At 45.0% G+C, this 14,449-nt stretch overlaps 1 protein-coding gene across 2 annotated transcripts in view; it reads left to right on the forward strand.

Annotated features, from left to right (window-relative positions):
- Positions 1-9,552: 9,552 nt before the first annotated feature.
- The window catches only part of RAD23B (RAD23 homolog B, nucleotide excision repair protein), a 33,447-nt gene continuing 28,550 nt past the window's right edge, over positions 9,553-14,449 (forward strand). The window contains exon 1 of one of the 2 annotated variants that reach the window (XM_042822781.1): positions 9,553-9,662. In XM_042822781.1, the coding sequence (XP_042678715.1) occupies positions 9,597-9,662 (66 nt within the window). In that variant the 5' untranslated portion in view covers positions 9,553-9,596. The remainder of the gene's footprint in view (positions 9,663-14,449) is intronic. The other variant, XM_042822782.1, reaches the window with a different exon arrangement.

Here is a 14,449-nt window from a genome sequence, read left to right on the forward strand (position 1 = left end):
TTTTATTTATATTGATTTATAAGCAGTAGTTTTGATCTGGGCATTCATAAGTTACTGTATTCTATATGTATATGAACTGACCACTGGGAAACCTAACATCAGGAAACAAGAAGTCACAAGTTTCAAAACATGTAATTGACAGCTGCTATGTTCCCTACATCAGAATCCGTAACAGCTGAAACACTGAATATAATTGCAGTAACAACGTTCATTTAATAACAAACTTGAGAAATAAGATTCAAATTGATGAATAAAACTTAGCCTTCCATGAAAGCAGTACAAGATAAATTCTTCTTATATTTACTATATAAAGACTGAAGAAAAAATTTAAAATTCATATACTGTTGGGCTCATAAACTTCTAAATTAATAAGAGATGATAGTTTTCTAAAATAATCCTGTTTGCATCTTTTTAAATTGAAAATATCAAACAAAAAAAGAATCTGTGCAGAATCTAGAGTATGAAGGAAGATGACCTTTTCTAAAGCTTAGATGCCATCTGCTGGATGGGTAAAAAGAACGCAATGGGCCTGAGGCATCTAAGTGATAATTCTGTCTTATGGAAATCTGAGGATGGACTATCCCCTAAATTGCTGGTACCTAAATGATAACATCAGATTTAGGGGAAAAAAAGACCAAAACACCCTTCTTGGAACTGGAGAGATCACCAGAAATTGAAAGAATGAGGAATAAAAGAAGATGTAAAACTGCAAAGGGACAGCATTTAGAAAGGGAACATCCATTTCAGGAAAGACAAAAAGGCAAACCAAATCCATGTATTTTGAAAAAACGCTTGTCCAGCAAAACACATTTCAAGGTAGTCTTTCAGTTTGGGCTCTAAACCTAGCACTTGAGTCTTGCTTTATGCAAGAATACTCAGCTCTTGAGAGACTTGCTCGTAACTACAAGATTATTTATTTTTTAATTGTAAAGTACTGACAAATGAGTTGTTAGAGATTAAAAAATTACTGAAGTTTATATCCTTTGAAGGCACAAAAGAAGAAAATTTTTAATTTAACTGGATTCCAGATGTCTGCTGCCTGCAAATTTGAGTTTACATGCTGACAAGCTTTAAATACAGCAACCTGTGCAAAAGTAATAAGCATTTTGGGATACTGCCACTTCCAACAGTAAATGGTTACCTGGGGGAGAAAAATGAGTCTGCAGTAAGTGAACAGAGAGATTTAGGAGTTTTCTTACTAAAGCAGCAATCAGATATCTGAGAAATGTGCTCTTAGCATGACCTAAATGCTAAACCAAACACAGTAAATATTTGCTTATTAAAACGGACAAAATAATCAGTTATCATATTAAAATTACATTCTTACTGCATAGGTGACCAACATTGACTTATCTGGATTGCCCTTTGCTTTTTTTTTTCCCCCAGTTTGAAGTTAAGAGCAGCATTTGTCCTGCTGGAAATCTCTGATGAGACCACAGCATTGCTTGAGCCATGGCAACCAGCTGTAGCTGCTCTGCATGACTACTGTGCTGAACAGCTACATCTGAAAACTCTTGTGCTTCCATGATCAGGGCACACACGGACATGTCTTTTCAGCAGGTGTAAGTGATTTGCTGCAGCTTGAGTACACCAGGTGGCCTTTGTACATGTTGAAGTGTGTAATTGACATGTACTGTCAGTGATGCCTCAGCTGGAAATACGAAGCCCTGCCTCTTGTAAGAAGCACACTGCAGAGGGTTATTGCTAGTTTTGCTCTTTTGCCTCTCAGTATGAAATGCCATTGATTGTGCACTAGTATAGTTGCACTACCAGCTTCACCCCATGTACACCAATCTACCCACCACTGCTCCCTCATGTTAAGTGAGTCTTCTCCATTTGTGCTCTTATAGCAGCCATGCAACAGCAGTGAGGAGAAAAAATAATTCACAATTACTGGTACCTCCTGAACTTTCAGCTTCTCTCTTCAGTGTAGGCTCACCTGGACAGCATGATCTCACCACTGCTTCTTACTTGGTTTAGCTTTGCTTGCTTTTCCTTATTTCAAGTTTGCCACTGATGTCAACATGTTTCTGGTCAACTTTACACTCTGAAGTCTTTCTCACCATCCTCTCTCCCAGCAAACCAGTTATCCCTTTCAGTCCTCTCACACTCCTAACAATCTTATTTGTGACTCTTGCTGCAGCAAATGTTGCTTTAACCACCAGTATCTTTAATTAGACATGCAAGTGAGAACCACAGAGATCCTGAAATGGGATAGTAGCTTGATCTGTCCTCTCCTTGATTTTAGAAAACACCATTTAAGCAAGAAAGCACAGACAAATCCAGCAGCACCTAATTTGATTTTCCTCTTCACTGAACTTGTCTTCTGACAAATCATTAGTGGGTGATTGTTATTTCTTGTTCTCAGTGTTAGTAATTTAATTTGCTTCTTCTATTTAATTTAAAAAAAAAATATTTTGAAGTTAATTTTAAGTAACTGCAACTTTGAAGATCTATTGAGCTCTCACCACAATACCACAGAGAACTCAAATCACAAACAGTCCCTGATGGGCTGTGCTGGGCAGAACCAGCAGCAGGCTGCTGGATGCCTGCTATAACACCCTGCCCATGGTCTGAACTATCTCCTTTGCTGCCAATGAAATGCCAGTGAGAAACCAATTGTTTCAGAGTTAACAAGGGAAAACATGCTGTTAGATCCCAAGAAATGGTGTTGTTTTTTTTTTGTGTTGTTTTGTTTTTTTTCCTCTGTATTTGTTTTTACTGATAGTCATGCAAAATCAGAGTCAATTTCACATCTGACATACACTGCAATTCCACACTGCATAGGACAGAGCCAAGAAGGCTGCCATGGGAAGGGATAATGAATTAAACGCTACATATCCCCACTTTCGTTTGCACCAGAAAAGGCTTTGCCTGAGGAGATGAGTAGTCACCCACCCGAGTGTCAGCTGAATAGGCATCCATCAGAAGAGCTCAGCAGGCAGCAGTACTCCACTGGGCACCGCTACCTAGTACTTGTGCTGACCACAATGACGCCAGGGATCCTGATGGTAAACTGAATATCAGAATCTGATGCTCAAGTGTGCAGTGTCATTTTTTGGGAGGGAGAGAAGATCTCTTCAAACTAAGAGAATTCACTTCTATCGAGAGTCTGAATTATATTTTCTCTGTGGTTGGCAGGGGAAGGAACAATCCATCCATCTGTTTTACATTTCAGCTTCTCACAACTCTGTAATTACTTCTTCTGCCCCAGCTGAATTGCTTGCTGAACCTTGAAATTGTAAGAAGTGCTCAACTGGAATGTGCACCACAGCCAGCTAAGATGCCATACAGTTCTCTTCTAAAAAAATTAGGCACCAAGCATGCTTCTCAGCCACCTAACGAAGCAGGGCACACTCCCAAGTGAGCCTGCTGACCCATCAGTCTTCAAACACTTGCTGTGGCAGTTTATATGTGGATAACGCAACACACAACCACATGTCTGTGTACTCATCTGCATGTAAGAAAGTGCCTGGAGACAACAGCATCATCAAGCCCAAGTTATATGAAGGAATCTAAAATCTGTGTTACTAGCACAGTCTAGGATGTATCACCCTCCATTACACGCACATAAAAACAGTCCTGAGAGCTGGGAGACCACCACAAGCCAATTCATTCAGAATTGAGTTATTACACAGTAAGGTGGCTGCTGACCCGCCTTACTGAAAACTTCCTTAAATAACTGTGTGCTAAGAAAGTGCACCGTGATTAGCTGTAAGTTTACAGATATTGTCCACGCAGAAAATACAGAGCCGTCTTGGGGCAGTGCTTGGAGGGCTGCCGCCCATGGGAAATCCACTCTGGATCAATTCAGAGAAGATGGCATCCATGGAAGCAAGAGCAGGGAAGGACCATGGAGGAGCAGCAGATATGGAACATGAGTCACTGCAGCCCCCACTGTTCCCCTGCACAGCTTGGGGGAAGAGGCAGAAGAGGAGTGGGTGGGTAGGTAGGTTTACTGTTAGTTCTCATGCTCCAATCTGTTATTAAGAGGCAGTAAATTAAGTTAACCTCCCTATGCTGAGCCTTTGCCTATTACTGTTCAACTAATTGTTGAACAATCTCCCTGTCCTTCTCTCAAACTTTAAGCTGTTTTTTATTATATATCCTTCCCCCTCCTCCTTTGAAGAGGGAAGGTAAGAGGGCAACGTGTGGGGCTGTTCAGATCTCCACCAGGGTGAAGCCACCACAACCCAGATCCCAAAGTCAACTGAAGTCATATTGCTTCAGAAACAATAGCAAAAATTTCAGCTTTGGAGATTGGTGGCTGACGACTGTTGAGAAAGTACCAAGCAGTCAAGTGTGTACAGCTGGTCCTATGGTACCTACCTGTAAGACAGTGCTGTGAGAAGGGGAAGTGCTTAGCAGGGAAGTGCTTAGCAGGGCAAGCGCAAAGCACAAAATACAGGCACAAACTGTACCAGTGAGATTTGTATGGGCTTCAGTTCAAGTCCAAGTAAGATTAAATCAATTTGGAGCAGGTGCAGAGAAGATCAACTAAAATGATCAGAGGAATCTCACAACATGAAAGCCATGTAGTTAGAGTACAAGAATTCTGTATGAATCCTGAAAGGCTGCGCTGGCCCAAAACCGAAAAGGCTTAACTGATCGCAAATACATTCACATTCACACAGGAGACAAGCATTTAGTTTCTGACCCAACATAACTTTATTGTGTGTACAAAATAACGACAACAATGAAACCCAACCGATGAACCTAACACCAGAACACACCACCTTACTTTATTTTCAGAGGGTACATCTGATCCCTGAGGAATGCTCTCTTGGCACTGTCTTCTTAAAACCTCAACTGCTAACCCTGAGCTAGAGCACTTCCGTTGCATGACAGTGTTGCTGGGGTTCTTCAGTCACTGCCCTTGGTTCCTGTGGTGATCTTCAATCTCCCTGGCATCAGCTGCAAGTGAATGGCCATCACAGACATTTCTGGAGGGAGCAGGGATAACACAGATGCTGATAGACCAACCTGGGGTGATGCTGTCCTGAATCTGTAACACACAAATGTGGAAGGACTTGTCAGGGTCATGATAATCAAAAATTTGACTCTTATACAGACGAATCCAAGATCCTGTGGTGTGTGTAGGAGGTGAGTAACCAGAGTAACAGAACACTTGAAAGCCCTGATCCTCAAGAGTGACAGCTTTGGCTTTTTCAGTTAAGAAATAGCTGGGAAATGGCTCTTATGGGAGCCAGCTTGGAAAGGAGCTCAAAAGGACTAGCAAGCCCTGCAATCTTCTCTTCAACAACAACAATTCATTTTCAAGAAAAAAAAAACCAACCATCATCAGGAGACTGGCACTGCTAAACAGGGAACTCATAATAGAACATCATTTGCTCCAACAAATAAGCTTGAGCCATTTGATTCCATTTGCACCAGCGGGATGCTTCTGATGGTGCTGACTGAGCTGACTGACAAATTGTGAGGCCACTTTCCCTTGGACCAGCTGTTTTTGCAAGGCATTCAGGTACCCTCTTGCTGGTATTGATGGTGGTGTGGCCTCTTGCTGGGTGGCAGTGAGGCTGGACAGGTGGACATTCTCCTCTGTTGGTGATGGAGACTCTCTGAGGAGTGCCCACAGCCCTGGCTGGAAGCAAGGGGACTCTCTAATACCTCCTAAATCTCTTCTTGCTCCCTGGGGATGTGAACACAGATGCAAGAGAGATGGGTGGGACCCACATGAACAGCAGCTGAGGTGCTTTGATGGAGATCCTGCATTTGACAGAGAACATCTCCTGAAGCAGTCTACATGGGGGGCAGGAGTCCCTGAGCCTGCTGGGCAGGTAGCAGAGCTGCTCTCTTGATCCCATCAGCAGAAACTCCCCTCAAGCCATTCAGGCAGCAGGCCTCTCACTGCACCACTCAAAAACAACGAGCTGCCTGTGCTGGCAGGGGCAAGTCCAGAAGTTGGTTCAGCACCTCCTCATCTGGGTCAAGGAAGTCCAACATGAACAAGATGCAGTTTTCCTCATCTGCTTCCAAAGGATCATCTACAAAGACCTGCCCCAGTTCCTGGTGCAGCCAGGGCAACTGGGGCTACAATAGACCCAGGAACTCCTGGAAGAGGTGTGGCTCCTGGAAGAGCCGTGCTGTATAGCAGCTCTGGAATCTGTATATAGAACATTAAAGCACGACAGTATCTGAGTTGAGTTAGGGCAGTGGAAATCCCTGCAGTGTCCATGACAGCTACTGTCTGGAGCGGAGGTTTTGAGGCACATAACAACATTATCATACCTACGGATGAACAAGGACAAGGAGATGGGTACAGGCTCTTGCCAGTGATGCCTTGTAGAGGGGCAACACAATAACATCAGATGAAACTAGAGAGGTTCAGCACAGACAGAAAATAAAAAACGAATGTGAGAATAAGCACTCTGGTAGGAGTCACAGAGACTGTGGGATTTCTGTCCTTGGAGGTTTTCAAAACCTGGCTGGACAAAGCTCTGCACACCAGGTCTGAATTTGTTTTTGACTCCACCCTAAGAAATCTGGAGTAAGGACAACCTATATATCCCTGCAAATGGCAGTGATTCTGTGATTTTGTAGTCTCTGTGACCTAGGAGTTAGCAGTGTTTTACAAATGGCTAGAAATGTATAGAGAAGCTACACATAAAAGTGATTTCCTGATGAATCCAGAGGGCTCACATTCTCCATCTGTCAGGTTATGCATATACCAGGAAAGCAATGCTCTGCAGCAGTTACATTACTCCAAAGCAGATGGCCTGTTAAAAGCTATGAATGCCGTAATAGAAGTCTCAATATTGTTCTCTTTTATCCTAATGTAAGGAGAAAAAGCGAAGTGTTGGAAACTCATGCTCAGAAGCAAGTAATGCATAAGTCCATAGTCACGTATGTGTAACAGGATCTATTTTGGTGTTTAATTCTTCATGCCACCATTGAAAGTATTAATCTGTGTGTAAAGCAGTACATTTGAAATCAAACTTCTTTAAGTGAGTTTTAACTGTATTTTGATTAGATTAAAATACTTTTAGTTAACCACAGTGATGACTGTAATATGATTTATGACTCATACAAAAATACACTGTTTTAATTTATTCATAGTAGGCCCGGTTAGACCTGCAGGATTTGATCCACTATTTTCTAGATAAATATTATTCTTGACTCAATAATCCAGATTAATTGTTGCCAACTTCTGACATAATTTCCCTAGGAGCTCTTTGTAGGGCAGAGAGCAATCCATTCAACAGCTCCTCAGTGCAGCCATGAAGTTAGGAAGACCCTTTAGTGTTACACTGTCCAACTGCAGTAATAGCAATGCGCTCACTATGTTATTTGCCACTCTAATGTCATACACAGTAATTAGTATTGTTTTGGAAATACTCAGATGTCTTGCCTTTCCAATGCAGCTCTGCTGAGCTACAGAAGACCAGCATGCAGCTTTCAGCTTCCATTTGTGCTTGTTACTACAGCACAGACAGGACCAAAGACAGGACACAATCTCAAAATAAGTCTAAATATTAAAATAGCTTGCAGTGAGACTGTACTCTGAAGTACTGTAAAGTCCTCCTACTGTAAAAACAGCCCTTTCAGGTCCATCAGCTAACCGTTCTCAGAGAAAAATACCAGTGCTTCTCATACCTAAGTCATTTTTATTTCCTTCCCTTCCAACTGTTTAGTGCTCCAAGGAAATCAATGATTAAGTAACTAAATTATTCTTGGATGAAAAGTTTTATTTACTTCCATACAAAATGGAAAAAAAACCCAGCAAAAAAAAACCCAAGCACTGACTTAAGAAGTACCATGAAACTACACTCAGTATACTCTGGAAAAATACCTCAATTCTATAAATGATAGAAACCAGCCTGAAAAAGGAATTTCAACCCTGCCACAACTTGTTTATGGAGCTGAAAGTTTTGAGCTACAGAAAACATCAAGAACCTGTTCATCTGAAGTGGGCTCCATACAGTCAGCTGTCCCTAAGTTCCATACCACTCTGAAGTGGAAAAACATTCAGCTTTTTTTCACCAACATTCTCTTTTTTTGCTCCAAGCTCAAAGTCACAAAAAACATCATCCTTACCGGTTCACAGCCTCTCCGGAGCTGATTCTCAGTTATGTTAAGGCTTTTACAAGATTTCAGGGCAGAACCAAGCAACCACATGTAAATGAACACTCGCCCCAACACAAACTGTGCAGAGCTGTTTTGTACTACAACCAGCAACCACAAAAATGAGGGTATGAGTAGTTTCCTTTCAACACAGTCTGAACAAAAAGGAGTAGTGAAACTAACACAATTGCTCAGCACAAAGTACTTTCATTTACATTCATTCAGCAGAATGTACATTGGACTGCTAAATGCTAAGTAGAGAAAAATATCCTTTCTATCTGCAAAAGAACTAAATCTGGGATCGAGCAACAGTGAAAGTGAGCAAACAGTGTATTTCAGGTTGTAAACAGTCATGCAAAAAATAGCAAGTGATATTTTATCTCAAGCCTCTAGTTCTGAATGGCGCTCTGCAATGCAAGCAAGCTACTGTGCGCTGCCAAGAACGCCGGATTCCTACCAGCAACACTCAGCAGTTTCTCTTCGGGTGCAGAAGCCCCGGGAGGCTCTGGCTGCCCAGCAGCTGTGCACCATGGCCTCAGGGGGGTGAAGACAGAAGCAGCACACCTGTGTGTACAGCCCACAGGCACCCACACCCCACTGCAGGGAGGCAGCCGCCCCTTCCCCTTCGCTCTGTGATGCACCTCCACTGCCTGTAGGAAGTTATTATGAAACTCCTAATAATGAATTGAAGCGTGACTTCCGTTAATGAGAATTATGGTGAGTGGCCAAGGCATGATTTAAGACATCCAGGGTCTATGCCCTATATTCACCTAGTATTACCATCCTCTTTTGCCTTGAGGACCAAGAAAACGCAGTGCAAGGTCCCACACCTACAAATGGAAGCAGCTGTAAGGAACAAGGGCAGGTATTTCTCGTGTCAGAGCAGCTGGTTCAACAGTGGGTTGAACGCTATGCACAGCAGGGATCGCTCTTCGCAGCCTGACGAATCTCGAGGGAAAAGGAGGTCAGCAGCTCCTCACGGGGCAGCAGTAACTCCAGCAGCAGCACCAGAAGGATCCAGCCACCACGCTGCCCGGTTAGTGTTGCCCGCCTCCATCCTAAGCAAGTAACCGGTCGCTCCAGTCTCTCCCGCGGCCCACCGCATCGCTGAGAACTCGATCCCACAGCCAAGGCAGTAGCCCCACCCGGCCACCGCACTACCTCACCGTCGCCATTGGCGGCCCCACAGGCGCGAGGCGCCGGCGGGAAGCCCAGAAGCGCATGCGCCTGGCGCTTCCCGGCTCAGCGACGACGCACGCACCACCCCCACGAGACGGCGCGTGCGCACTCCGCCCGTCCCACGCCTCCCCCCACCCCTCCCCCGCTCGGCCCGCAGCCGTTACTCCTCGCACCCGCTGCCTTCCGCTCGCTCAGTCCCGGGAGCCGCCGCGTCTGCTCGGGGCCGTGAGGCGACAGCGCGCCGCCGCTCCGCCTCCACTCTTCCCGCTGTGCCGTGTCGTACGGCGACCCGGGGTGCCGGACGGCCCGCCGCCACCGCCACCGCCACCGCCGCCATGCAGATCACCCTGAAGACGCTGCAACAGCAGACGTTCCGCATCGACATCGACCCCGAGGAGACGGTGCGGGAGCGGGGGGGGATAAGGACGCATCCGCTTCTCCCGAGCTGCGGGCCTCTCCCCGTCCCGGGAGCGCCGTGCCCGAGCTGCGGCTGCGGGAGGGTGCGACGGGAGCAGGGTGGGCCGGGTTGCGGGGGAAGGGGCTGGGAGGACCGCGGGGTTACCGGTGCGCGGAGAGCAGGGAAATACTTTCCTTTTGGCCCGGCGGGGAGGCCTGGGCCGGTAGAGTTGCTCCGCTCCGGGCAGCTCGTACGCTCCGGCGCGGGGCAGGTGGGCTCCGCCGAGGCGGCGGCCGCGGAGAATGGCGGCAGCTCCGGCCCTCGCCCGTCCTGGGGGCACGGCGCTGGAGGGGGAAGGGGAAGCGGGGCGGTGGCACGCGGCTTCCCGCCGAAAAAGCACGAGCAGAAAAAGCGGCGGGGCCGCCCCTGCCGCTCTACTGCTATGGGGGTGCGGGTGGGTGATTGCTGGCACGCTGCAGGTTGCTGGGTGCCTTCGGGAGCTCCTTGAGGGGAGGGAGTCCCGGGGAAGGTCCTTGCGCACTTGTGCAAGTGCTTTCCTTGGAGCAGAACTGTGAACTGGGCCTGGAGGTGTCTGCAGCAGCCTTAAATTTGTGCTGTGCCTGCTGCTGCCAGGCCTGTTGGCTTGCCCTCCTCCGTCTGTAAAAACAATCCAGGAGGACAGCCAAAATCTGGTTGAGCTCGTTTGGCCCAACGGTGTGACGGGCAGATGGCGAATTGCTCGCTGAAGCATGTATTAGAAGCCACCAAGGATCTGAAACGTTGCTCTTTACTTACTGCTGGGAGAAATTCTCCTGTAATCTTATCTGCTCTTCTCTTCTTTGAGGAAAGTCTTGGAAAAAGGAGGGCAAGGGAAGGGCTGGGAGAATGTTGCCAGCCTGTGAGACAGCAAAATGCATCAGTAAGAAGTTATGTGATGTGAAACTTGCTTGCACCATCTGCATGCAGATGTGTTCCCACTGAGCTGCAGCAGCGACGGGAAAGCTTCTTATGAGCACAGTCTGGCCTCGGCTAAGAGCAGGTGCTCAGGCAGATGCAACATGGTTAGGATTTGGGGAACACTCTCCATAAAGGTGTGCAGGATTAGGCCTTGGCTGTGTCAGTCCTTGAGGCGTCAAGGTGAAAATGTGTTTAAAGTTCCTAGGATAGTGTTTTAGAAAATTAAGGGCAGACTTACTGTAAAAAGTGCTGCGGATATTAGAAATTAATAAGGAGAAGGGGGAAACTTTCAAACCCAGAGTACTAACCAAATGTCTGTTTGGGTTTTCTCAGACTTTGAAAAATACTACTTTTAGTAGATAGCACTGAATCCTTTAGGGAATTTTCTGGCATCTTTGAATAAATGTGTCCACTCTGAGAGTTCAGGGAACATTGCTTTTAGTCTTTGAACTACACTTGCGTGTTTTGCTGCTGGAGGTAGACTTGTTTACTTGGAGCTGTGCCCTATGCTGTGACAAGGCCAAAAATGATCTAGTTGTGATAGGCTGGGGAAACTTGTTGCGCTAAAATTGGCTTCTGTTTCTAGCACTTTCTCCTTGCATTCTGAGTAAATATCAGTCTGAAGAGATTTGATGTTAGAATGCAAGACAGTATTCTAGCAAGAGTTTATGCTTGTAATAGAGAACTCTCATCAGTAGAAAGGAAAGCACTAAAATATACTTTCTGGGGAGAATATGAAGAAATATGCTTCAAAATAACTGATTTGGCTTAAAGCTTTTACACAAAAGGTTGATTAATTTTCTGCTTGATCAGGCGGTTAAAATGTGTAGTTCAAAATGTGTTTTTAATAACCTGGCTTTATTTTGTGCTGTTATGTTGTGAAGTGCTAGCCCACTGAGCCGTTTTACTGATGAAAAATCAGACTGAGAGGATGAAGTACTCTTGCTTTTGGAAGCAGTAGATAAGGACTGTCAAGTATTTTAATTGAATAAAAGTTGGGAAAAAATTAGCCTCAGGCCATTTTGTCTGAGAGGGGTTATTATCAAATGAAGAAATTTTTGCAAGCATGGCTTTTTCTGTGGGGGGGAAGGGCAGGAGAGGAGACAAAGCTATAGGAGTACATCAGAATCAATGCTGTACTCATCGTGCTTTTTATAGAGGATGGATTTACTAGCTGTAGTAGTTCTAGTTCTGCACAAAGCAGTTCAGTACCTGAGCATTCAGACTTAACCAGGTCAAATCAGAATGTGCATTTATGGACACAAGCTGGTTATTGTGCTCATTGACTAACTGTGAAGAGAATACGTTAAGCTATGTGTTAGAAGGGAATAAGCAGTCTGAAACTGATGCAGACCTGTCTAGATAAATCTCATCTGAACCGATACGATTGGCATTACAAACTTCTAAGTCTTGTGCCAGTTATTGCTGTGTAAGTCTGAAATAAGCTTTTCTAAAAAAATTCAACAAATATTTTTAAAATCTGTTTTAAAGTGAAATAGTAATTTTAAGCAAGGCTGTCCTGTTTCTTTATCAGTTTCCCTGTGCTATTAGCCTTAACATCCTCACTGTCACGAAGGGGAGAAGTGAAAGATACATTCACTATGCGAAGAAAACTTTGCTAGCCTCATCCTTCTACGGTGGGCTTTTACATAAAGGTTTTTTGACACAACGAGATGCCTGCTTGTTTAACACTGCACAGGATTCACAGGATGCTTGGTTAGGGAATTTTGAAGCTCTTAATATTCTCATGTGTACTTAATATGCTTTATTGTTAGATGTGGAGAGATTTTAGGATGTGCAAATCATACCCTCTTGTACTGTGTTTTTGACGTTCAGAAATTTAGGCTAGGTGTTAACCTAAGCTGTACTGAATATCCCAGGAGTGTGCTCCAACAAAAATCAGTCTCGTCTATGTGTACAGAGTGGGGTATGAGGGAGGGGAAAAGCAGCCCCATGGAAAGGAATGGGGGTTCTGGCAAGCAAGCAAGCAAGAAAGTGCTTGTAAGGTACCGCTATGGAAAAAGTGTCCCAAGCAATTGGTATTGTCCTAAATAAATGTGTACTTAGCATGCTACGGCGGCTCTAAGCTCCTATACACCAGCAAACACTGGGGAACAAGCAAGATGAGTTACGTATGTATACAGTTGCAGGGCTCTGATCTTACTAGCATGAAGGAGATGTGGTGGGATGGCTGACTGGAGTGTTGTAATGGAAGGATACAGACCTGAGGAGATGAAGAGGGAGTATTTTATTCTGTGTTACTGGCTACCTGGAGTGTGTGGAGCTCTGCCTGGGTACAGATGAGGAGCTGACCAGTGGTTTATAGATTAGGATTTAAGAGAGGATGGGGCTAGGTGACGTTGTAGTGAGGGTCTACAACAGGCCATCTTATTGGGAAGAATGAAAGAGGGTAGGTGAGTCACTTTGCAAAAGGATAGGAACAGCTTCATGTTCACACGCTCTCATGAGGGGCTTTAGACAGCCTGTTGGATATCTGTTGGAGGGGCAGCACAGCATGGTATAACCAATCCAAGATATTGCTGGAATGTGTTATTGATAACTTCCTTCTTCATGTGCTAAAGGGAACCCCTGAGAGAGGTGTTGTGCTGGGCTTTGTTCTAGCCAACAAGAGGGAGCTGTTGGGGAATGTGAAGGTCAAAGGCAGCCTTGGCTGCAGTAGCTATGAAATATTGGGTTTTCAAGGTGTTTAGGACGGCAGGGAGGATGTATAGCAAGCTCATAACTGAAGACTTCAGAAAAGCAAACTAGCCTTTCCAAGGATCTTGTGAGAGTATTGTGGGATAAAGCCCTGAAGGGAGGAGGATCCCGAGAAATATGGCTGATATTCAAGGATCACCTCCTTCAAGCTCAAATGCAAAACATCTGGTCAGCTGTTATCAAGTTAGGGAAAACTAACAGAAATCAGAGAAAATAACATCTGGCCAAGGACAGTCAGGGCAACAAGAAGAACTTCTACAAGTACAAAAGGAAAAAGTGGGCCCTGTTCTCAAGAAAATAGATCTGGTTACCTGGGACAATAAAAAGGCTGAGGTAATGAATGCCACTTTTGCATCAGTCTTTGCCAGCAAAGTTACACTTCAGGTCCCAGAGGCTGGGGGAGAGGCTGGAGCGAGAAAGGTGTATCTTTGTTGAAGGGAAATGCTTCGGCATTCCTAAGTCTATGAGCCCTCATGGGATGCACTCATGAGTGCTGAGATTGCTTAGAAGTGTGATTGCAGAGACACTTCCTACAGTTTTTGTTTGATTGTGGCAATGAGGAGAAATGACTGAAGACTGAAGTAAAGCAGATACCTTGTGTTCAAAATAAGCAAGAAGGAGGACCTGGTCAGCCTCAGCTCAGTCTTTGGAGAGGTGAGGGAACTGTCTTTCGAGAGTTCTAGAAGCTGTTTCTGTGCACATAAAGGGGAGGAAAAATACCAGGAGCAGTAAGCATGTATTCACCAAGAGGCAGTCATGTTCGTACATAGAGGCTGGGAAAAAGGAAGAAGGGGAGGTCATAGTGTACTGTTTGTCTTCCCAAAAAACTGTTAAGCGTGATAAGCCCTGCTTTCCAGGAAGCCTCTAACATTTGCCCACTGATGGGAAAGCAGTGAATTAACTCCTTGTTTTGCTTTGGTTGCACACACTGCTTTTGCTTTACAGTGATAAACTGTCTTTATCTCTGCACAGGAGTTCTTTCTCACTTTCTCCTCCATCCTGCTTGGGGCGCATGAGCAAGAGGCTGTGTGATACTTAGTGGCCTGCAGGATGGCTGATAAGCTTCTTTAATGAAATCACTGGTATGATGGATAAGGGTGGGGCGTCGGATGCTGT

This window comes from Centrocercus urophasianus, unplaced genomic scaffold, assembly GCF_019232065.1.
Source record: "Centrocercus urophasianus isolate 14NV4802_14NV808 unplaced genomic scaffold, USGS_Curo_1.0 seq_21, whole genome shotgun sequence".
Taxonomy (NCBI): domain Eukaryota; kingdom Metazoa; phylum Chordata; class Aves; order Galliformes; family Phasianidae; genus Centrocercus; species Centrocercus urophasianus.